The 26,112-nt window shown below is 41.7% G+C and overlaps 1 protein-coding gene across 1 annotated transcript; it reads right to left on the bottom strand.

Moving 5' to 3' along the window:
• Positions 1-25,554, bottom strand: TADA2A (transcriptional adaptor 2A). The gene is made up of 16 exons (XM_084650729.1): positions 25,324-25,554; positions 23,348-24,097; positions 22,237-22,343; positions 21,244-21,303; positions 20,120-20,211; positions 18,750-18,907; positions 18,151-18,239; positions 17,356-17,428; positions 11,499-11,562; positions 9,570-9,613; positions 8,584-8,694; positions 5,782-5,853; positions 5,019-5,151; positions 4,069-4,112; positions 2,303-2,376; positions 1-499 (listed from the first exon to the last, which is right to left on the bottom strand). Exons 2-16 carry the CDS (start codon positions 23,370-23,372, stop codon positions 314-316), a joined length of 1,332 nt encoding a protein of 443 aa, XP_084506855.1. The 5' UTR covers positions 23,373-24,097; positions 25,324-25,554; the 3' UTR covers positions 1-313.
• Positions 25,555-26,112: the final 558 nt, after the last annotated feature.

Raw genomic sequence — 26,112 nt, 5'->3', positions numbered from 1 at the left:
TTCTCTTTATAGCTACAAGAGGTGTTAGAAATGAATGCCTACTCACATTTAATATTAGCTTATATGGCGCACAACTCTTTCGGAAGTACATGGCAGCATAATACTAACAACAGGAGTGTTTATACAGCAGAGTCAAAAGAAAACTAGACAAAGAAATGTCAGTATTCAGACAATTTTACAAAGTTCCCTACTTTTTACCAAAAAAAAACCCCCAAAAAACCCAAAGTCCTTGATTCAACAAAGTTAAAAACTTCCAGTACTGTCAAAGCTATCTCCACATATGTCACTCGTGCCAGGGCTTCTACATGTGTCTTTAGGCTTTGGTGATGTATCCTTCTCTGATCAGGAAGTCATAGATTTTCCTGGTTTTGTTCACGTCGATCTTGATGAGTGCTCTAGCCTGGGCTAATCTCAAGCCTCCTTGCTTGTTACACTCATTCACTAAAGCAGCTTTATATTCTAAATAGGCTCCAGGAACCAATCTCACCATCTGACAGAGCTAGAAGACAAAGGTAAAGTTAATAAACGTTAACATCTGCCACGCTTGCTTGTCTTGCAATACCTGGGGTGGGGCGGGGGGGAAGTGGTGGGAGGAAGGAATGACAACCAAAAACACACTTATTTCCCCCGGGGGGGATGGTAATTACAAGTGAGTCCAACCTGCAAATAATAAGAGGAAGAGTTTGCTGAGAGGAATGCTCTCCTGCTGGCTGCTGCTTTAGAAAGCATTCTTTACTGACAATACACTAGGGAGATGAGAGCGAGAACCTAATATTGCAGCCGTGTTAGCATCCAGCATGGGTGGTGTCTGTGCAGAACAAGGGAAGTGCACATGCTGAAGGGACTCCCAACTACCAGTTCAGCACATTGGACAAATGCCAGAAAGGGTATCTGTCTATTAATCCCCTACAAACTATGGGTATTTTTTTTAAATACCCTTTTATAAAAGCAGCTATTTGCCCTCTCTAGCAGATTAGGGCAGGAAATTATGCAAAGCAACATTATGCACGGTGGACATTATGCAACTGACAACAACTGAGCTTATTAAGATGACAAGTCTCTAGTCTCTCCTGCAGACTGAAAATACTGATTCCCAAAAGCTCTCAGGTTCTGTTGTTTGACAGGAAAGGTCCCATGTGGCTCTCAAATATGGGCTTTCCTCTTGGTTCTGTGCTGTAAGGATACCAGTGGAAATGCTGACTGCCCCTTTCTTTTCAATAATGAAGTGCTCAGTGACTGAACCCCATTGACAGAAATCAGCTGAGACACAAGGTCTCAATAAGAGAGACCTTCTCTGAACTCTGCAGACAAGGAAATCCAACTCCCCTGTAAGCGAATGCTTGGGCAAAATTATCTGTATGCTGAATGGAGCCTGAAATACCATGTCCACTAGTAAAGTTTTTCACAACTGCTAGATCCAGTGAATGGAAAACACAATTGGTTGCTGTGGTGGAAAGAGACTCTAAAATTCATCTAGTGCACATCAAATGTACTGACATTTGCTCCTTGGTAGAATATGTGGCGAGATAAAGACCTTGTTTCTATTGTCTTCCTCCACGTCAAGACCACTTGCATTTGAAAGATTAGTAGATGGGACTCCCATCAACCTTCCAGGGCTGTTTTTAATTAGCCAGATAAGTCAGTCTCTCATAGGAATTGGGAGATGAACCATGGTATTCTATATGGTAGCGCAGTGCTCAATTACTAGGCCAAGTTAACAAACAGTTTCTTAAAGAAGGCCAAATTCTGCTCTTTGAAATGTGCAGCTCTCACCAACGTTACTAGGAGCCTAGTATGCACATCCAAGGGCAGAAATTTGGACAAAGCACAAAAAAGCAAGAATGAACTATTTCATCTTCCATTGATCATCATAGTGTTATAACTCAGCTTCAGTAGGTTTGGCCTAATACGGTTGACTGAGGTTTAGTCCTTTGGTCTGAGCTGGCTGAACTATTTTTTTTAAAAAAAAACTTGTTAGGAGAAAGTGATGGTTTCTGTTGGGCCCTCAAAGAAATCCTCAGCCAATTTTAAAGCAAACACTCATTAAGAAAAAGTTGCTCTCTTCCTTATCATAAAACCAGAGTGGAGTAAGGGACATCACACTCTGCACATTATAATGTAATAACTTCCCTAAGCTTCTTACAGGGCAATAAACCCATTTGCTAGATCTATATCCTGTAGCAACCAAGATTAGGCAGTTCATAAAGGCTCGCAAGGTTAAGACTGTTCAACAAGACTGAGTCTGAAGACAAATAGCTACATGGTGGTGGTCTGTCTTCCCATTCATTTCCACTCTCCTTACCTCTTTCTCCTTCTCGTTAAGTTTCTCTGTGCCTGGGAGACCTGTGAGGTTCAGTGGGGGGGCACTCCGTCTACCTATGGAAATAAGGAAAGCAATGTTCACAGCGTAGGATGCTAGTTCGGAGGCTGCAGTTTCTCCAGATGTTTCATCTCAAAAGGCAGACATCAATGACATTAATCCAGTAAAATCCAAGCGTTTGGTCAGTTATTTAGAGCTCATCTTCAAAGCTGCACTAGTTTAACTAAAGACATGGGGTTTTCAATTGATTAAGTTAAAACTCCTGGGTGAACACTTAATTAACTTTTTTTAAGATAGGATTTGCAAGGGATCAACTTCAGCTAAAATGACATTAGCCAAGTTTAAACAGAATAAACAGCATTTTACAGCAGTTTAGCTAAATTGACTTACATACTTTTAGCTAAATCAGTGCAACTTGGTATGTAGACTGGCTTTATTGTGTGCAGTGCAGATCTACAGTTCACAGCAGGTGTGAAACAGGAATTTTATAGGAAACTGCCAGGATTGTTATTTTTTTATTGATAAGCTTAATGGTCTATTTTTCCCGCCTAATAGTGCAATATGTATAAAGTGTAACTGCAAATGAATGTCCACTGGAAATAAAGCAACGAAATGGAAAATTTCCAAAAGAAGCAGTTGAAATGCTAAGCAAAAATACAGTTTCTCCCACTGTTTGCAGTGTTAGTCCCAGGGTATCAGAGACCAGGTAGGTGAGGTAGTATCTTCTATTGGACCATCTTCTGTTGGTGAAAGAGGTACGCTTTTGAGCTACTCTGAGATGCTCTTCAGGTCAGTTTCTGCAGTTATACATTGGGAGGGAGGCCAGCAGAAAGTGTTAAGGGCCAGATTTTCAAAGACTTTTGGTGCCTAAAGAAGCATAGAGGAGCCTAGGACATTTTCAAGAGTGCCTAGGTGGGATTTCAACTCCCACTGATCTCACCAATGTGGGTATTGATACGAGTGCACATGATGGAAATTCCTTAAAAACCAAGATAGTCACAGAAATGCTGTATGTGATCATGTAACTAAAGATGGTACCATACTGCATATGCACAAGGGGACTGAATTAGGGTTGCATGGGTAACCTTAATTTTGGCATTTCCTAACTTCTGAGTGCTTGACTTTGCAACCTTAATATTTGTGGGTAATTCATATATAAATTCTCACATCTGCATACTGATAGGTTGTCATGCACACATTACTCTGACATGCAAAGAGACCCAGAAGCAGCTCCACATGACTGCAAAGAAAGGACAGCACATCTTTACCGTCTTTTCAACCAACCCTGAATCTTTTTGCAGTGTAATCAGAAAAAACTCTTCTCTTTTCCCCTGCCACACTCAATAATGCAGCTGTAAAGACTGATTCTATCTGTATAGCCAGAAGGACCTAGAATTTCAGCAACAACCCACTGATTACATCCAGAAATGACGTGTGAGTTATAGACAATGCTCACTTTTACAGTACTAGGGCATGAGGGTTGCGGATGGACAATTCTGTAATCAAGCAAGAGGCGCCACTCTCCTGAACTAACAGACTAATGTCACTGATGCATGGTAGAGTCTACACAACACTTAGGAGGTAGTGTAGACATAGCCAATGTCGGCAAAATTTATGTTGCTCAGGTGGGGGTGAATATTCCACACCCTTGAGCGACACGGTTATACAGACCTAACCCCTAGTTTAGACAGTGCTATGTCGACGGGAGGGCTTCAGGCTTTTATAGCTCCATCGCAGAAAATAATTACCTGAATTTGAAGCAACTGGCATTGTGGGACTCAGGCCAGAATCACTGCAAGGAAATGAAACTTCAAATTAACTATGCATTGTATAACAACAGCTGCAAAAGTTGGCCCCTACACTACTACTTCCCATCTTGTAACAATTGGAACATCCAACTTGCATAATCCAGAGATGAAGCTTAGCAATTTATATATATAAGCCTGATCCTTGAACTCAAAGGGATTTCCATGTGCGCAGCACTTTCCAGTACTGGCCCAGGAATAAAAACCAAAGATAAAGACTAGGGAAAGTACAGCCCTTTCTCTAGACTATATTCTTAGACAGTACAGGATGCACATGGGGGGAGGGATAGTTCAAGTGGTTTGAGATTGGCCTGCTAAACCCAGGGTTGTGAGTTCAATCCTTGAGGGGGCCATTTAGGGATTGGTTCTGCTTTGAGCAGGGGGTTGGACTAGATGACCTCTTGAGGTCCCTTCCAACCCTGATATTCTATAATATACATTTCCTTCCTGTGCATTGTAGCTTTTGTTCACAGCCCCAGTTTAGTTTAGATGGCATATTGATAAAGCTGCTGCCGCTAAGATCAAACAAAGGACATCAAATGTCCTCTGTGTTCTCATTAATACCCCTAAGGGAAGACCCTTGTTTCCTGCAATGGATTTAAAGACAGCAGTTCAGTCTGTATTAAGATAAATAATGTGATCAAGTTTTCTCAGAAAAAATCAGAATGGCGGTTCCAGAACACTTTATGCACCCTACCTAGTCTCTTTGTTTGACACTTAAGCACTATTTCCATCACTTAGGGCTTTTTTTCAATTTCTATGAATTAGAGACTATTCTCCTCTCACCCCATAATAATCTGGGAAACACATTTGTTATTGCCAATAGAAAGAAATGTTGAATCTTTCCAATTAAAGTTGTGCATGGAAAAGGCCCAATCTTACTGTAACCGTACATATCAGCTTGTCGACTGAGCCATTGCTGGCAGGCGCTGCTGTCCTGGATGTACTGGAGGACTTCGGAAAGCATCGTGCGCTTTAGGCGCTCCTCCTCTCGCGTCTTCTTGAGGTGATCGTAAGTTCTTGCACCTATAGCAAACATGTATCACGTTCTGACGGACTGTGCTGAACCAGAATTCTCAGTCTGCTGTTCCCTTACTTCAATAGATAGGAAATGAATTGTCCCCTAATATTGGTCCAGATTCTGCTACCCTTATTAGAGTCCAAATGATTTCAGTGGGAGTATTTGCGGAGTCAAATACTATTTGGCATGTGACGGTGTCAGGATCTGACCCTTTATAATTTAATTTCAGGGCAAAAATAAGTTTCTATAATCACACTTCTGGGGCTGAATGAGATTTTTTTTTTTTTTAAGTCTGATTCCTTCCTTCACATTCTTCACCTGTTGGTCGATATAGTGCAGCTGCCCTGTCCCCCACATGGAAAGCACTGAGCTACAATACTAGGGCTTTGATAGCTTTTTGGAGTGATGACTATGTTGAGCTTTGCTCGATGGTGCGTTCACCGGGCTATCCATCAACTCAAAATAGTTCTAAAAAAATCCACTGCTCTCCTGATGCATTATTAATAGAAGACTCTCTTAGCTAAAGAGTGAGTCAAACACATTTAAAAAAAAAATCTTTTCATTTAACACATCCTAAATGTAGCTTAAGCATCCTTCGCTACTCTAATGGGCTGAATAATCTCCCATATACTTACTACAGAAGTTAGTGATTCCTGCCGTCCTGTATTCCTGTAGACGCCTTATTTCTCTTCGCAGTTCGAATTCCACTGGTTTTCCCCCCAACAGTAAGCAGCAGAGGAATCCAGAAAAGCCAAATGTGGGTAAATGCAGCTATTAGTGAACGTTGCGGCACATTCTTTACTTGTCGGCAGTTCAGTTACTAAAGTCTATAGCCACAGATATTGTTAACTTTTTCTTCTAGCCCATCTGTGATCTTGAGCAAGCAGAACCTACAAATTATTGGATGTGGTATGACATAATCTGATCACAACTTGGATTTATTTTGTAAAACCACTTCTAGATTATTTGTGCAGGGAAGCTATTTTAGTTTCAGGCTCAGGGAATTCCTCTACTCTACTATCAATGAGCCAAATGATGCTACTCTTGGGACTTTTATAAGACACTTTAAAAACATTAACAATCCTCACAACACAGTTAGTTATCCCGAGTTTACAGGTAGAGAAATTGTACAGAGAACGTAGGGTCTGATTTTGTTCTCATTGACATCAACAAGAGCAGAACTGAGCTCTAAGTAACTCTGGTCACAGAGGGACTCTGTACATACAGAGATTGGAACATGAGAAACCCAAGGTTTTCAAATGATTCCTCTCTACAAGTCTGGGGAAGGGCAATGTTTGGAAACCTATCCTGTATTTGTTTTCCTTGTTTTAAAGTAGCTAGCTATATATCTTGTAGACCTCTTACACTATGCTACATTGTCTCTGATCCATAATTTTAATTACTGGACTGTCTCTAAGATTTTCCCTGGCTTGTATCCCCTTTTCTCTGTGGTCAGTTCAGTAGTGCAGTTAACCTAACTTTGCCCTTTATCTCCAGTTCGGGGATACTTATTAACTTGAGATTTAATTATACAGCTTCCTAGTACCAGTTAGTTTACAATAAGCAAAAAGTTTGTTTGGCTTCAGTTAGCGTATCTATATTGCTCAGGAGCCTTGTAATTAATGTGTATCCCTGGCTATGTTGAAGGAAGCTCAGATTAAATAAAAAGGCCTCCCTATGGCTAGTAAGACAATGGAGTCAGTACCACCCCAAAAAGAGTAAAGATTTGTAGGATCAGACCCTAGCTCAGTATCTGGCTGTGTCATGAAATGCAGCCACATCTGGCGTGGAACAGGACAGCTGTTCACACATTGCTTTGTGCTTGCTAATGAAGAGTAATTTCCCCCCAACAAGGCAACAGAATTTAGGTAAGCAGGATGCAATTACCCCCACGAGAATTTAACTAGGACATGCTGAGATGCACATTATAATTACGCAAAAAGAATTTGGACAATTAGATGATGGAACAGTTTGAAACCATTTAAGGTGAGGCACTTAATAGAGGCGGTGCTGTATAATTACGTCCTAGCTGAGACAGCACTCATGTATCTTACAGAATATACAATTAACCGCTTATTCAACCCAAAATATAGACTTAGGTCATAGGTATTTTACTCTTTCTTTGGTATAGCACGGCAGTGCATGAACAGTGATCCTCTCATGAAGAGGAAAGACTAGACCAGTTAGTATAGGACTGTAGTATTTCATTATCTGACATACCAAACAATACACTCAAATATAGATTCATAGATATTAAGGTCAGAAGGGACCATTATGATTGTCTAGTCCGACCTCCTGCACAACCCAGGCCACAGAATCTCACCCACCCACTCCTGTGTAAAATCTCTCACCTATGTCTGAGCTATTTAAGTCCTCAAATCGTGGTTTAAAGACTTCAAGGAGCAGAGAATCCTCCAGCAAGTGACCCGTGCCCCAAGCTACAAAGGAAGGCGAAAAACCTCCAGGGCCTCTTCCAATCTGCCCTGGAGGAAAATTCCTTCCTGACCCCAAACATGGCGATCAGCTAAACCCTGAGCATATGGGCAAGATTCACCAGCCAGATACCCAGGAAAGAATTTTCTGTAGTAACTCAGATCCCACCCCATCTAACATCCCATCACAGGCCATTGGGCCTATTTACCATGAATATTTAAAGATCAATTAATTGCCAAAATCATGTTATCCCATCATACCATCTCGTCCATAAACTTATCGAGTCTAATCTTAAAGCCAGATAGGTCTTTTGCCCCCACTGCTTCCCTTGGAAGGCTATTCCAAAACTTCACTCCTCTGATGGTAAGAAACCTTCGCCTAATTTCTAGTCTAAACTTCCCATTGACCAGTTTATATCCATTTGTTCTTGGGTCCACATTGGTACTGAGCTTAAATAATTCCTCTCCCTCTCCGGTATTTATCTCTCTGATATATTTACAGAGAGCAATCATATCTCCCCTCAACCTTCTTTTAGTTAGGCTAAACAAGCCAAGCTCCTTAAGTCTCCTTTCATAAGACAGGTTTTCCATTCCTCGGATCATCCTAGTAGCCCTTCTCTATACCTGTTCCAGTTTGAATTCATCCTTCTTAAAACATGGGAGACCAGAACTGCACGCAGTATTCTGGTGAGGTCTCACCAGTGCCTTGTATAATGGTACTAAAATTTCCTTATCTCTACTGGAAATACCTCGCCTGATGCATCCCAAGACCGCATTAGCTTTTTTCAATGGACAATGCACCAATAAGAGTGTGGGTTATTTAGTATACCCACCCAAGGCCATATTTATTTTATCTGAGGTAGCTGGATGGGAGGGGAGGAGGAAGACCTGTATCATATCTATTTAGAGAAGGCCACTGACAACTAATATAACAACCTGTCACCCACTTAAATGCTTACTCTCACTGAACAGCTTAAACATGAACAAAGTCAATAAAACACCTACGTGCATGGCTTTCAATGAACTTGTCATGCTCCACTGGGCCTAAAATTCTTGCAAACCGTCGCATTGTTTCATAAAGGTCTTGGACCTCCTTTGGGTATCGTCTCTCCAAAACTGCAATGATAATAATTAAAAAAAAAAAAAAAAAGTGACTTCTGAGTGCAATATCGTTATGCTGGGCAGCAGAATTGGGACAGCTAGGCATTCTGTGGAGGGAGAAGAATCCTCTTCATATGGTAACTGTTAATAGTTCCCTTCACATGATACATGTTCATGCCATGGTAGGGAAAAATGCTGCTTTAAAAAAAAAAACAAAAACAAAAACCCGGCGGGTCTACACATGTAGCCAAAATTCGCACTGGTTGTCACGGACATAGTGGTAAAATATGTCCCTGGAGCCTAATCCCCACTCAAGATTGTACTGGTGTTGCTACCAGGGCAGCTGACCTGGTCGGAATTTTTTTCACTGAAATTCCTTAGTGTAGACAGGGCCTCTGTGTTGTAAAGGGGCCCGATCAGATTGTGGCCCCAAAGTGGTACTGTAATACTAACAAACTTCCTCAAACCAAGTCATATGTCATGATCATAACACTTTTTTTTTTGGTGAAGGACAAAGCCATGAGTTAACAACACATCTGATATTACTTTTAGTGAGAGAGGGAACATAAATCCCACCAATGAAAGTCTACTAAAGGAATCTGAACAGGTCATCATAATCTGTAACCACCGTATGGGTCCAAGTTTGATACCAAATTTGATATTCTCCCCGTGGTGACAAATTACAAACAAAGTGACAAAGAATGCTATGGTGCCTACAACTTGCAGTTCTAAGTCCTAATATATGATAATGAGGTGTTGACTGACACTATCTTGGACATAGTATGTGTAAACCATTCTATAGTATACACTGCAAACATCCAGCATTTGAAGTCTATCTCTAACTTTGGCTTAAAGCCATTTTTAAACAAAAAGCTATATTTAGTACTTACTCTGAAATTTTCTGAGGTTGATAAGGCCATGGTCTCTTATAATTCTATAATTAAAAAAGAAAAAGTAGTAATAACTCATTTATTAATGCACAAATACAAACATCAAAGGGGTTCTGGTAACATTTAGACAATTTTACACAATTATATTTTATAAACGATTAGTCAGCACGAGTTTGGGATAGCTCTCTTGGTTACCATGAGTTTAACCAGCAGGGCTCAAAGAGAGCTATAACCTCTTAAAAGGATCTAAAATAGCTTTTCTAAACACAAATGTCAGGTCTCTTGAATGTCTTATGTCTTGCCCCTCCAAAGCTAGAAGCAAGTCCCATGCTTGATTTTTGGCCAGCTTGGTTTAAAAAAAAACAAACAACAAAGAGGCTGTTTTAAAGCCACTCATGAGGTTTGAATGTTAGACTAAGCCCCAAGGAAATGAGATAATGGGCGGAGGATAGGTCAGATGGTCACAGGTGCATGAGATGATCACAGGGCTCTGCAATTATCACATGGATATTGCCTGCGTGTGTGGTTATTTTATATACACACAAGTTTTGAGAGAGAGAGAGCGCGCGCGCTTGCTTTTTGAGTAACTTTGTTAGGCAAGGTTGTGGCTGAACTTAAATCTATGAAACTTAATACTTCCTCTATTTACATAAACTGCACAAGTGTTTTTCCATCCCAAGAAGAACAGGATTTAATAGGCTTTGTGACAGTGACATTAACAGTTTTATGTTCCTTTAGGGTTTTGTCCTGCTTGGTCTATTAAAAACTTAACAGCCATTGACCCCAATGTGTGATACACAACTATTGGGGTTAAGACACCTTTTTTAATAAGACACATTATGTATCGTCATGTAGTTTATGCCACACACAAATATTTTTTTAATTGGGAGAAGGAAGGGCAGGTCTAATTGTCTCCTTCTCTTTCAACTACCCTTCAAAATAACATGATGTGTTGACCTTTTATTCTGGGAGGAGGGATGGACAAGTTTTGCTCCAAAGTTGTTAATCATCTTGGCCCTGGCAGTAAAAGGATGAATAACTTACAAAAACTGGACAAAGTATTTGAAAGATTCAATGAATAATTCTAGAGTAATGAAATTTGTTGAATAAAATATTCAAACTTTATTTAACCACCTCATATTAGCAACACATAGTTATCTGTATTATGTGTCCTCAGACACTTAGGAAAAGAGGCTCTAGTGTACTAACCATCATGATGTGAGCATATCTATGGAAAGGGATTGGGTTTAGTAAGAGTAGGAGACTGGGCGTCAGGCCTCCTAGACCAAGGTCTAAGTACCCGTGGCCTGGTAGCACAGTGATTAGAGAAGGGAGCTGAGTTAGGATTGCTGGTTTCTACATCTGGATCTACCACTAACTTGCTGAGACTTCATTTAACCTCAGTGTCCCACTCTAAAAAATTGGTATATTATCTCACAGGGATGCTGAAGGGTTAATTATTTATAAATTGCTTTGAGATGCTTGTATTGTATACTCTACTGGTGAAATTCACCACTGTGCATATAGCGAGCACAAGGCCTGTATGTTGCTTCTGCCTTGTTTTGACATCTTAAATGGAAGTTTTAGGTGTGTAGAAGCTTGTGCAGATCTTTTATCCAGGGAGAATTTCACCAATATGTGCAAATTAATTCTGTTGTATGTGAATCTGCATACTCCCTGGCTTGTTGAAGTGTTATATTCTCCTGCTTAGATCCATGTGGTTGATCTGTATTCTGTGCACATAGGGAAAGCAGAATATCGGAGTTGAGATCTGCTCTAATAGAAGACGTTTTCCTCAGTATTAGGTTTTTGGGATCCTTCTGGAAAGTGCTATTTAAAATCAATTACACTTAATATCAGGATAATATTACTGCACATAACACTGTGAGTATTGAAGCTGTGGACTACAATCACTGGTTGAGAACTCACTTTTTTCTCCTCTGCCTTTCCTTTAACCTGGAGTGATAGATATCTACAACTGCAATCTTCAAAGCTGCCAAATATAGAAAGGAAGATGAGAAAAACAGATTAATTACATATGAGATTATCACACCAGGCTTCTCCCCAAATCCCCCCAAAACCTGTGTTCATCACAGCTTGAAAAGGCCCACTTCACTTGTACGAAGCAGGCCGGCTGCCTTTGCTTCAAGGTATTAAAAATCCCAAACCAGTGAACTGTACAGCAGCATAAAGCTGCTACAGCAGTGGTGGGCAACCTGCAGCCCGCACGTGGCCCGTCAGGGTTATCTGCTGGCAGACCGTGAGACAGTTTGTTCACATTGACCATCTGCAGGCACAGGTGCCCGCATCTCCCAGTGGCCGTGGTTCGCCGTTCCCAGCCATTGGGAGCAGCGGGAAGTGGCGCGGGCCACAAGTTGCCAACCACTGTACTACAGGCAAGGTTTGTGCATACTGCACACCCCTATTTGTAACACTGATTTCACTTATTTTCCCTAACACTATCACAAACATGAATGTGAAACTTGAGACCTTGAACCCCTTTATCCACTCCTTAGCCCAAAGTTACTATCTTACTATTGATATTAAAGACTTTTTGTTTTTCACAAAAGGGAAAACATTTTGCCCTTTATACTTCCCTGAAAAGCAAACGGTTAGGCTTAATATTTGATGTGTCGTCTTTGGACAAGGACTAGCCTGCAGAGAAATAAGGAAGGGGATTAAAGGAATGCCAAGAGCTAAAAAGACTGAGATCTGAATTGTCTCAATTCAGAGTAGAATTTGCTGAGACTCTCAGAAATTACCTAGAAGATTTTTAGCTAGTTAACATTTTTTTTATATTTTGCTATCAGCCAAGAGACAGCCAAGAGGGCAGTTCTTAACAAGTATGGAGAAAACTTGCTTGTTGCTAGAAACCATCTCTTTCTGTATGAAATTGTCTACAATTCTTCTGGCTAATCCACCTATAGCTTCTGCGACTCATTTTCACGGATACACTGAGGTTAATAAATTTTCTTGGCACATTCTGGAGAGAGCAGATAAGGAGACACCCACCTCTTCCACTAGGACTAGCTTCATAATTCTGTTAAATAATTTGGAGACCCATCTTGCTAAACAAGCGTGTGTTTCTGGATTGGATTTCTCTCAGTGTTACTTATTTTAATGTTTTCCCAGAAAGAACAGGCTTAAGATTCTACAATGGATTTACAGTCTGCAGAGACAACATGCAAATCTGTGAAATCAAGCAAGAGTATTTCTCCCTCCACCTCAATACAGTGTATGAACAGGTGTATCCAAAGCTTAGCAGAGCCCAGAAATGTGGTCCATACATGACCACCCTCTCTCTCTTGCTGCAGGATAAGGACAAGGGCAGTTTATTAATGGAGAGTCAAATCAATTAGCAATTGATCTAGCAATGAAGAGGCAGGCTGCAGTAAGTTTAGCTGTATGAATTTACTTTATTTTAAAAATATACCATATGCATATTTATTTGCAAATTGCCTGGAGACTAAGAGCCACATGTAAATTGCCAGTGTAGCCCTCTGTGCCATAAGGTTTAGCCATCCCTCTTTATAGGAAACTCAGAAGGGTTGGGGTGTGAACTCAGAAGCCAGTTCTAAGAACATTTGATGTTCCTTTTTATTTATGTAGCATCTTCAGGATAATATGGTATTTTGACTTATGTGGACAAATCAGTGTCCAAATTAAAGTCTGACAAGCTAAAATCCCTATGTCGTAGAACCTTTATCTGATACAGAATCTGGATGCAACAGATTACTTAATCATAGCAATAGGAAAGCTACAATGTCCCTGTTCTTTTTAACATAGGGCGATGGGAAGAGATGGCGTATATTTAAACATAGATTTTCTTGGGTTTGTTAGCCCAGCAACAAGGCAGTATTAACAAATTCTCTATTCCTTGCTTAGATTCAGGAACAGAAGAATGAGAAATGTAGTAAGTTAGATATAAATGAAATACCTTACAAAGTACAGGAACCACTGCCAATGTATATAAAACCTTTGTATTTTTAAGGCTCCTAAAAGCTAAGATGCCACATTATTTGTGTGGGAAGAACTTTGAGTAGACAGAGAAACTCTATATATACCACCAGTAATTTGGTCATCTGCAACTGGAGGATTGTATTTCTGATGCTTTCACTTGAATTTAAAGCGTTCTGAAAGAAATTATGATTAATTGGGTAGGGGAGTGAACATTTACCAAAGCAAATGAAGGAAAAAAATGGATCTCTCACACCGAGAAAATTCACATTCATTACAGCCTTCTCCTTTTCTTTATCGACACATTCACATAGAAGCAACTGATTACAAGATCTGGAATGCATGAATGAGCCAGACTACTCCTAAGCCACATGCTGCATGGAAATGAGAAAAGAGATGCTACAAGAATTAAAATGATCTGCCTATATTTTTCCCCTTGGAGAATGCTGGAGAGACAGCTGTTGATGTTATGACGAAGGAAATCCAAGTCAAAGTGTCCATTATGGGAAAAGATAAGAAATGATGAGTACAGCTTCCAATAATAGGCAGAGATCCTCCCCTTTGAAACCAAAAAAATTGTGCACGTGTCTAGAGTATATCCAAATATAGTTTGCCCTACCCTTTCAATTCCCTTCTCTAACAGCATTTGCTCTGCAGATACCTAAATGGCAGTGAATGAAAGACATGTTTTAGGCCAACTAATCCACTAGTTGGCATCACTCATCCATACAACAGGAAGAATGTAAATTAATTTATGTAAGCAGGTGCCATTCGGGGTGTGCTCCTGTCTTTGTAGGCATACATTGGATAAAATCCAAACTCACCCCTTCTCAGAGGAGAGAAAAATCTTAAGGAATCTATTCTAGATAGCTGTAGCAGAGCCTCCTCAAGAGCTGTCTCAGGAATAAACATTGTGTAGTGTTTTAAAAATAGTACTTTTAAAAGGACATTGCCAGCTTTCATGGCACACGTTTTCACGCCAGCACAATCAGAGTTTTAGTCTATATCTAATCACTTCTTCAAAGTCTGCAGAAGGCCTTGGTAAAATGCTTTCTGACGTTAAGAATAAAAATCTTTTTTTTTTTGGGGGAGGGGGGAGGAGAGAGTCTGGGTGAGGATTAAGAATTAACACTATAATTCAATCTCTAATAAAAACTCTCAATGTCTAAGATTTTTCAAAAGCCCCTGACTGAACCACAGATTGGTAATCATTTGTTTCTTTCATCCTGTCCATTTTACTATATTTAATTGCAATATCAATTATCTACTTGCAGGCACTTACCAACTTACATGTGCTGCACACAAAGAGTTAACTGTAATAATGTATTTCACACTGCTCCTGAAGCCATCTTGTCAGCTTCAAGAAGTAAAAGTGAAGGATCCAGATTATCTGGGGTGGTAAAGGCTGGATGACTCAGCAATCACAAGCGTTTTGTGCTCCTGATAAAAGACATTTGGGAGTCTAGATGCCTTACGTTAAACTGCATTCCTCTTTCTTGTGGGAGTAGTGAGAAACCATGTAGAGCAATACAAGGAAATATAATTAGGATGAAATTAAAGGGACAGGTCTTTAGACCTGAAAGAGAAGATGACCATAAAACAAATCTGCCCAGTTCATTTTCATTGTATAATCGGAGTGAATTTCTCAAAGCAAGATGTGGAAAGTAAATTAGATTTCAAAAGTCCATTTTTAACACAATAGTTATGGTAGGAACACCGAAGAAAATGTGTGGCTTTCTTAAAAAACAAAACAAAACAAACGTAGGCTAAATGTTGGGCGGGGGGCAGAATTCCTATCTGAGAACTCTGTGTGAGATCCTCATCCTTGCGCTAGTCCCCTTTATGCTGAGTAAGAGGGCCGGAGTCTTTTGAAGGAGCCCTAAGTACCCCAGGTGTGGCTGACAGAATATGGTTGCCTATCCTGGTCCTTCTCGCAAGCCCCAGTGAAGATGGTATGCCCAGAGGAGGAGGTGGGAGCAGGGGAGGGACATATTGGGACAAGCTGCAGGAATTCCAGGCAATGCTGTGGCCCACAGGAGAGACTGCCATAACTTAGGCCTCCGGTATGTTGGAGGACCTCTCCAGCCCCCAGAACAGCCAAGGACTGGGAGAGTACAAAGATGGCTTACAGTCTCCTTATCCACTCTCCTCCACTGGGTTCTGAGTTCTGTGCTGTACCTCTTTGAGGGATATCTTAAATGGCTAAAGTTGGGGGAGGAGGAGGAGAGAGCATGCAATTGGTGTGGAAGATTGTGTCGGTAAACTGGTTGCAATGAATAGCAAATGTATGAATAGGCTAAAATAGATGAATTAGCGAACAGAACCAGGACACTATTTGTTTATTTATTTATTTGCCTGCATTTTGATTTGCCAGGAGTTAATGGAGGAAACGAGAACAGCTGTATTTACGCATAATTTCTTTCCACACATGTTTAAAGAGGAAGAACTTTTTTTTTGTCGTCAGAGAGAGCATGTTGAATCTCTGCACAATGCACACTAGTCATTGATTTATAATATAGACAAATTGTTGCTATTCCAAGATTATAGTTTAGAGATGGAAATATTCCTGGGAGTGAAGCAAAGGTTTAAGTATTACAATGTCATGTTCTCTGCTGTGTCCTGGTAAACTTCACACTGAAATTTGGAACGACTGGGCTATGCAGAACTGGAGTTTCCTCTGTGACTCCAAGGAACACTAAGGCTTTCATGGGCAGGGTTACATAAAAAGAATGAAAACCAGCACCCCAATAATTAGATGGAGAACTCTGAAATGTGAGCATGGTACTGCTGAATATTCAACAATGTTTATAAATGACAGAGATCAGAAATCATCTTTCCCCAAGGATTTAAACCTAATTCAATGCTAATACTTACTTTTGTTTGGTACCAATTAGGCAAACTTGTTCACAGAATTTCAGTGAACTCATATTAGAAACTCTTCTTTGAAAAATATTAGAAGCTGTGAGCGTAACCCTCCTTTTCATGGAGGGGAAAAGGAAATCTTTACATTCACCTATGCCACTGCAGTTCAGTATACTCACTTGGCTAAACAAAGATCACAATATCTGAAGAGGATAATATTTTGAACTCACTGGATAGGGCTTAATCTGGACACCTCCTACTGTTGCCTGTATCAATACCACCCTGCTAGCAGATTTCACAAGCTAAGCAGAATTAGAACAGGTGGGAAGACTTCCAAGCAACACCTAGATGCAACAGGAAGTGGTATTAGTAATTCACTAGATGGCACTGTTGCATCTAAGTCAGTACTGAAGCAATGCCACAGCATGGTGTTAGCAGACAGGGTGCTGCATGGGGTGCTACCTTTCAGGTCATGGTAAAATCCAGGCTCTGACCTCTTAAGATCCATGACTGTATCGTAGTTCTTTACACAGCTATTCTAGGAAACATGCCTGTAACCTGGCAAAACTCTATCTTTGGTAATACCATATGCCTACCCAAATTTCCCCTGCAGTTTCTATTGGCTATAGTATTCCTGACTTCCTTTTCTAAAGTGTGGTATGATGTGGTTGGGCCTTATTAAGATGTTCCACCTTACAGTTGGCTACATTTCAGTGGTGGGTAGGGCAATCTCTTTATGTGTAAATATAGCCTGTACACCCATTGTTCAAAGTTAAGGCAGGAGCATTGGATTGAAATACACTATAGAAATGCAAGTGTTACACTCAGCACGCACAACTGAGAGAATTCTATTAAAATTGAAACTTTACCCCAAAAACCCATATGTGCAGAAAAATCAATTGAACAATGTTGAGCAGGCATTTTGAGACACCACTTTCAAACATTCTTCTCAAGACATGGGACTTACCATGTAAAATGTCTGAATCATCTTCCACAAAATCTATATCTCTCAAATCCCATTCAGCATAGTTGTCAAATTCCTGTTCAAAGAAAACAAACAAGTGCTCACTAGTTAATTCTAGGAACCTTGATAACTCACTGGAGCAGACGACAGAGCTGAAGAATATCTGCCGTTGCTCCTATTCTGTGTGGAAAATTCTGCACAAAAATTGAAAAATAACATGGGCCAGTGGGGGCTGTGCCTGCATATTCTAGGACTGACTTTATCCTGGTATGTTAATTATGACGTTAGTGATCACTGAATGAATAGAAGCTTGCTTTGTAAGAGGACTTTGTAACCTGATCATATGGGCCTGATCAAAAGAAACTGAAAGCAACAGGAGCCTTCTTGTGAACTTCAGTTAGCTTTGGATCAGGCCCATATGCATGTGTCTCTAGGGAAAGTAAACTAAAAATAAGCGGCCCCCCTTTTGTTGAGCATCTGATTCACACATCTAGCCTTCTTGCATAAGAGTCATTCATTATCAGACTTTTGGTAATGCTAATGGCATTCCTTACAACGCTTATTCACAAAGTCATGGTTAGCTGCTTCTCAGGCCCTGTAGTGCACCTCTCGGATTATAAATGGAACCCCCTAAAGTAAGGTCATGGCTATCCTTGGGTTTATCATCCAATCCCCTCATTTCCTTTAATACTTTTTATATGAATATTTAAGATAATCTGTAGATAGAATGAGTGTGTGTGTGTTTGTGTGTGTGTCCCTAGTCAGTAGCAACTACAAAATAAGAGGAGAGATTTTTACCTCAATAAAGTCAGCTCTAGCCGGCATATACCCAGCCATGTCCCTGGAGAGCAAGGAATCAAAGGTAGGTCGTGGAGGATCATCAGCAGCTGGAAAAATATGGGTTTTAGTTGCTGTGAATTTTTAAATTTGACATGTAAATGCAAAACAGACTGCAGTTCTAGAAAAGGGTATTCCCTTTGCAGATGCAGGAGGAGTTAGTTTAGCTAAGACAGCCTTACTATTTTGTAATTAGGATGGGTAAAAGTGCTGAGTCCAGTGGGGTAAGGTCAGGTACACTCTGTTCCTCAGAGAATCCTCTGCCCATACAGTTAACCAGGAGCATTTTTGAGGGGTTCACCTTCTTGGGTTCAACATTAGGTGACTTCATTCCCTCACTCTCCCACAGTGCACCTAATGGAAGGAGTGCAGCATATTTTATGTATCAAAAGGCTTGGTCCGGGATATGGAAAATCCCATTCTTAAATATTCTGTGGTGATCCACAGACCAAATATTACTCTCTTTTTTGAGTAAAAGCAAAGTACACACTTTGGTTCAATCCGAATTCCCTGAATGTTTTATCTTAGAGACAGTGTCCATCCCTACGGTGGATACTTACGGTGGAATGGAATGGCCATGTCAGCGTTTTGTGCCTCTTCTGCCTGCTTCAAGTTCAGCAATGTAGATGCAAACAAGGGATTGTTGATGAAGTGTTTCATATAGTGTTTCTCACACTCCTCCTTTGCTTTTGTGCACATCTGATTGGCCACGTCCTGCCTAAGGAGGGGAAAATCCCAAAGGAATTGGCTGATTTTTCACTAATGGAAAAAAGAATCATTTAAAAAGAGAGATTGGCATGTTCAGCCTAGCAAAATGAAGGCTAAGGGGGGAATATGATTTCTCCCCAGATGTAGTTATAGAAAGTAAATAGCAGGGAGGGAGAAGAGCTATTTAAGCTAAAGGACAATGTTGGCATAAGAATATATGAACTGGCTATGAATAAATGTAGGCTGGAAATTAGATGATGATTTCTAACAATCAGAGGAGCAATGTTCTGTAACAGCCTTCCGATACGAGTAGTGGGAGCGAACAACCTAACTAGTTTTAAGAAGGAGTTTGATAACTTTACGGCATTATCTGAATGGGTTACCTGCAATAACGGGACTGGACTCAATGACCCAGTCCTTTATCCTATGTTCCTAAATGGAAATTTAAACAGGTTTTTAAATTTAATTTTGTCTGCAATTACATTCATCAGATCTGATGTAGCTCTGTTTAAAGCAGAGCCTGGAGTTCTGTTAATTTTACAGTCTGGCTGTTAAGTATAGACTACATCTTAATACAGGGATTGTCTTGTGAATGGAAAGGGAGATGGCTCCCAATTGCAAGCCTGATCTCTTCTATATTGCAAAAGCCTAACATCCTTGTAGCAACTACAATTACTTGAATACAGACTAATACCAGAAAAGTAATTATTTTAAACTGTCTTTAATGTGATATAGCAGCAGGAAACAAGAAGAGCCAGCACCATGTGACCAGCCAGCTCTCAGTAGACCACAAGCTTTATGGACCATCTGTGGGCCACAGACCACAGTTTGTAAATTTTTGTCTTAAGGCAGTTTATATATGAGTAAACTGAGGCAGGGTGAAATTAAAGGCCTGATCGTGCTACATGTCGAGCTCCCTCAAATTCCAGTGACTTCTGTGGGAGTTGAGGGCGTTCTGCACCTCACAGGAGGTGCTTCGCATCTCTCAGGATTAGGTCTTCAGTGCCTTCCTCAATGTCACACATAGTCAGTGGTAGAGCTGGGAATGGACCCCCTGAGCTTTCATTTCTCCACACGAATGGTTAGATCGGACTCTTAACCTTGAAGAATATGCTGTGTTGTGTGCCAGAATATTCAGCACTCAGATCCTGACCCAAAGCTCTCAAAAGTCAATGGAAAGACTTGATTTCAATGGGCTTTGGTTCAGGCACTAAATTCTCACCAGTTTCCAAATCCACAATCCATCACGGCCTCTAGAAGTGCCATTTCCTCCTGAGCTGTCCAGCTGGGATCCAGGACAGGAAAATCTGATGTCTGGAGAGAAAAAAGAACAAATCTCAGGGTCCCTCTCTGTATAGATCGCCACCTACAGAATCAAAGAAATTCTGGTGCTACCTGGCAGTAAGAGCTCAAGCTGCTTTGGTACTGGCCGTTTAAAAGCTTCACTTTGTCCCAAGGCAGTTTTATGTCAATAAGCCCTCTACCATAATTACTGCTAGTTTGTGAAACTGTCATTATAGACGCTCTAAATATAGAAGCAACATTTAATGCATCTACCAGCTATGATTCAAAAAAGTATAGTGTCATGAAATGAAATCCAAATGGTTTTTTAAAAGAAACTTCTTTAAACTTTTTCATTGGGGGAGGGAGGAAGCAATTTGTTCATGTGGTAAAATAACTGTCTATCAGTTTTTCTAATGAAAGCCTGTGAGCCATATATGGACAATAAAACACAAATTTAAAAACCTCTACATTATTCCATAATGTTAGACATGGATTTTTTTTTTAATTTCAGTAAGAACATAAGAGCTGCCATACTGGTCAGACAATGGTCTATCTTGCCCCACAGCCTGTCTCTGACAGCAGACAACACTAGAGCTTCAGGGGCAACGTACAGAGCCACCCATCTTCCACTCCCAGTTTCTGGTAGTTAGAGTTTAGAATCGCCCCAAGCACGGGATTGTATCCTGATCATCTTGGCTAATAGCCATTGATGGATCTTTTCTTAATGAACTTACCCAGTTCTTTCTTTGAACCTAGTTATACTTTTGGCCACCACAACATCCCATGGCCATGAATTCCATCGGTTAGTTGTGGGTTGTGTGAAAAAAGTACTTCCTCTTGTTTGGATTAAACCTGCTGCCTATAATTTCATTGGATGACCCTAGATTTAAAATTTTTTTTTAAATCTGCTACTGTGTTAGTTTTCTGACAGTTATAAAATTCTGAAAACGAGGTTGTGTACCTAACAGACTTTTAATGTGAGATTAGGAAACATGGGTCTAACTTCTAGAAAAGGATAACAAAACCCAAGATGAAGAAAGATCATTTAAATTGTATATTTACCATGATTTCATAAGTATGATCGCTTTGGTGTTTCTTATACTCAAATCCTCGTGTGAAACACTGCAAAATAAAAGATTAAAACCTTGTTACTTTCCTGCCTCTTCCTTGAAAATACATTTAAGTTCTGGTTTTTTTATTGTGCATTAACTACCAAAAATTGTCCTCTTTATAGATAAAAGTGGATTTTTATAGTGATTTAGTCTCCTCCTACACACAAAAACCCAAATTTGAGTTAATCTGTTGTTGGACTGTTTTCACAGTGGCTCATTCCAGAGAACAGACATTTATATGCAGGAAAGTACTAGAAGAATCTTGCTAGGGCCTAGGTAACCAGTGGCAGTTTCTGGGTGGGCCTGTTGTCCACACAGCACCAAGGTATTTGCTTTGCAGGGAGGGATAGCTCAGTGGTTTAAGCATCGGCTTGCTAAACCCAGAATTGTGAAACTTAACAGGGCCATTTAGGGATCTGGGGCAAAAATTGGGGATTGGTCCTCCTTTGAGCAGGGGGTTGGACTAGATGACCTCCTGAGGTCCCTTCCAACCCTGATATTCTATTAATAAAATTTCCCTTTAGTTAAAGGAAGAAATAACTTGTCACCCATCTTTCCCAGTTTAATACTATATTGAGGATGGTTCACAGCTATGTACTGCAATTTAAAAGGAATTCCGCTTAGATAAGACCTGGGGTATACTAAGTGATGAGACAAAGGCATGGTCTAGCTGTCTGTGTCCACTGGACCATATCTTTCTGTGTGTCCATGGGTGTCTAATCAAACACTTCACCTGCTCATGCTGAATTCCACATTTCTCCCACCCTCCAACATTTTCTCTACCATTTCCCTGTCTCTGAGCAAATATTTGTCAGATGAACATGAGTTGATTTGAGACTGACAAGTAACTAAAAGGTGATAGGCAACGGTTTATCATTTAGAAATAGCTTTGATGACCTGCTTCTCAACAAGGCATACACTTCCACTTTTACACTCCGCTTACCTGCAAACACAGGAGAAAGGGAGGAGGCCCACATTCTGCACATTTGATGTATGGTTCCATGAGGTAGGAAGAGCAGCCTCTGCAAGGTGGTTTATCAAAAGGGTCATCTATGAAATCAACAAGAACATACGCTGAAGGAAATTTAATGCAACACAAGCATGATATTATTGTTTACGCAATCATCCATAACCACTAGAACCTTGTATTTTTAAAATAAAGTTAGCAGTGTATCTATATCCTGTGTGGTCTCATCAGTTGATATTACATTTTAAAAAATAAACTGTTTAGGCAATAAGAGTTTACATGTTACAGCTGATGTAACCCTTTCTTCTCTAATGCACTTTCAGCTTCCTCAACTATCTGTTGGAAGTTCCTCGTCCAACTTCAGCTGCTAGAGAGATCCTCACCTTGACATCTTCCCAGAGATGGTGAAATTTATAGATCATCACTTGGGCCGATACTGTGATGTGCTGAGTTCCTTAATGAATGTGCAATGAAAGTCTATCCTATTGAAATCTATGAATATTATCCTACAGAAATGCAAGCAGCACGGACTGGAAGACCAAAGAGGTCCTTTCTAACTCTAGTATCTATGATTCAGTGCTTTTGAAAGCTGGCTGAATCACAGACCAGGAGACCTAAGTAATAGATTTATCTAGGGAGACTGCACAGCACAGGTAATGGCAGCTGTCCCATCTGTTTGCCCCCAAAACAACCTAAAAAAATAGTCTGTCGGGACAGGAAAGGTGTTCTGTTTCTATAGTCAATTCAAGCCTTGGCCTCTAAGTTTGTCAAGAAGGGAGTTAATTAATGCTGTGTAGTGGTCTGTGGGTTTTTTTTGTGACAGATTTATTCAGTGGGATATTTATATTGTATTTAAAACTTTATATTTAAATAAACAAATGGGATACTTAATTTGTTTATTTAACTAGACTATTTCTATTACCAATCCCCTGATCCACCCAGGATCCCCTGATCCACCCAAATTATCTTATGATGGGTCTGGGGCAAAAACCATCACATGGATCAAAATGCCCTATTTCTCAGCAACCCTCAAGCGAGGGAAGATGTTTTTAAGACCTTTCTGTAAATCTCTGTTTATTATACTTACTACTGAAGGAGGCCAGGCGCTCCATCCTCCTCACACTTGTGTTCTTCTTCAGAACAGCAATAAAAGCACCTCTCCTTGTATAACACTTCTTGGTGTAACACCAACACCAGCTAATGTGTTTACCAGGGTACCATCCAATCGAAAGAGAGCAGGCTGTTATGCAGCCCCGAGAATAGATAAGCTCCTCTAAGATTGTACCAACTACTCAAGCAAAAGAGCTGTCAGTCATTGCAACAGAGACCATTTGAGGTGGCTGAGAGTCTGTTCTCTGCAGGTGAGAGAAGAAACCAAATGCAGAAAGATACAATTCATAGTATTAAGAAATCTGGAACTCCAGGATCATCACTTATCTGAAGAGAAGACTGATGTGACCCCAGTAAAGGTGGTGATTGCCAAGTAACTGTAACATCATGAATCTTGAGTACTTGAGTACAAATTGCTATAAGATGTCCTTCATTAGCTCTGCAGAACCATGAGCTGGGCCTTTACGGTTTTATATATTTGTATTAGACAGATTTAGCCTCTTCCTTACTGCTTATTTGTGATTAATAGTCTATTAAGAGTCCTAGAAGTCCTGAGAGTTGAAAACAGAAATTTCCTTCATGGAGTAGTGAAAGTTTCTTCTAGGAGCATACTCATCACAGCTAAGTTAGTGGACATTATAGAACCGATAACTGCTTTTAAGAGCTGTGAGCTGGCTGGCTGTATATTCTCCCCTTTTCGTGCAACAGTACCCGGGCAACTATATTCCTGTCAGAAAATAAAATAAGTAATTTAATTCGAGGATCTAAGTGCTTTACAAACATTAATTGATGCACCCTGCAATTAATTCTTTTACAGAGGTCAGTATGATGGTAGTAGTATCTCCAACTTACTAATAAGGAAACTAAGGCCAAGGAAGTGAAGTGACTTGCCCAAAGTCACAGAGCAAACCAGTCATAAACCAGGGAGCAGAGTCCAGATTCTGTTCTAGCCATTAGATCACACTTCACATCAAAATTCCCAGAAGAGAGCAGGACAGCAATCAAACTCACACTTCCCCAGAGTAAGTTACAAGTTTGTTAGTAACAGAAACTTGTTACTTGAATCTATTTTAATTAAAACTGATTCCCCCCAAGAATCTATAATGTAAATTTCATTGTGTGAAAGATGTAAAATGTATCAGTACCAACAAACAAAAACACCCAATGGAGGATTGCAATAGAAATGTATGTTAGAATAGAGGGCTACTGAAATTAGGTATAGGATAAGGACCCTTTCAACTCTAGGCACGTACGGGGAAGAGAAAGGGGGTACTCTAGTCCAGTGTTTCTCAACCTTCTCGATATTAGGGACCTGCTTGCTGCCTTCCTAAACTGGGCTAGGGAGATCTCAGGGACCAGCGCCATGGAGCAGTTGTTGAGAAACACTGCTTTAGTTTAGCACGATGAATATTATCCTCCTACTCCTTGTTCCAGAATAGGTGCAGTTCCTGGTAAAATGATCAGCAATGCAAAAGATAACAAGGTTGATATCAAGGCACTTCCACGGCACTATCTTAGGGTTTTATAGGGCCGTCCATCACCATAGTATCTGACTGCCTGCCACCTAAAGTCAAAGTCCCTAGTGGTTTTCCTGGAGTTTCTGACCTCCATCCACCCCTCCAGAACCAAAGGGGACCCAACTACCTGAGCCCTCACCCCCCAGAGCCAGTGGGCCCCCCCAAGGCACCCCTAGGCTAGAGCCCCGCCCCCCCAACAGACCCCGCCCCTGAGAGCCTTGCGGCTGTGGTTTACCTCAGCGCCCCCCAACGGAGCAAAGGGGGATGCGCGCTCCAACGGCCAGAGCGCGCCTCTGGGGTAGGCGGGAACGCGCAACCACCCCCTGCCTGGACTCGGCCCCCGCTCCCCACTTGGTATCTCCCTGCTTCCCCCCCCGTAGCCACGTGGTCTCTCCCCCGGCTCCCGACCCGCTTTGCCCCCGGCCCTTCAACTCACGCCGGCTTCGCCCAGGCCCCGGCCCCGACTCTACTCCACTCCCAGCGGCCGTCCCCACGTGCTCAGGCTCGGCGCGGCGGGAACGCGTACGTGCGCGCCCACGGGGCGGGAGGGGGCAAGGCCGCGGGCGCGCGTACGCCGCGCGTTTGTGGGTTTAGGGTCGCGCCCACGGGGTTTGGGGGGAAGTGTGTGTGTGTGTGTGTGTGTGTTTCAGGGTTTGTATCTCATCGCGGGGGGAGGAGTTGTGGGGTTTGGGGCCGCCCCGCTAGGGGGCGGAGGGGGAGGAGTTGGGGGCCGCCCTGCCAGGGGGAGGAGGTGGGGGGTTTGGGGCGGAGTGGGAGGAGTTGAGGGAGTTTGGGGTCGCCTCACGAGGGGGCGGAGGGGTTGGGGGAGGTCGCCCCGCCAGGGGGAGGAGGAGGTGGTGGGTTTGGGGCGGAGTGGGAGGAGTTGAGGGGGTTTGGGGTCGCCTCACGAGGGGTTGGGGGGGGTCGCCCCGCCGGGGGGCGGAGGTGCGGGGTTTGGGGTCGCCTCGCCAGGGGACGGAGGGGGAGGAGTTGGGGGGGTCGCCCCGCCAGGGGGAGGAGGTGGGGGGTTTGGGGCGGAGTGGGAGGAGTTGAGGGGGTTTGGGGTCGCCTCACGAGGGGGCGGAGGGGTTGGGGGAGGTCGCCCCGCCGGGGGGAGGAGGTGCGGGGTTTGGGGTCGCCCCGCCAGGGGACGGAGGGGGAGGAGTTGGGGGGGTCGCCCCGCCAGGGGGCGGAGGGGGAGGGGTTGGGGTCATACCCTGGGGGA

Source organism: Lepidochelys olivacea, assembly GCF_965140295.1.
Source record: "Lepidochelys olivacea isolate rLepOli2 genome assembly, chromosome: 17".
In the NCBI taxonomy this organism is placed as follows: Eukaryota; Metazoa; Chordata; order Testudines; family Cheloniidae; genus Lepidochelys; species Lepidochelys olivacea.
The sequence above is the reverse complement of the archived record's forward strand: the minus strand, read 5'-3'. Positions and strand labels throughout refer to the sequence as shown.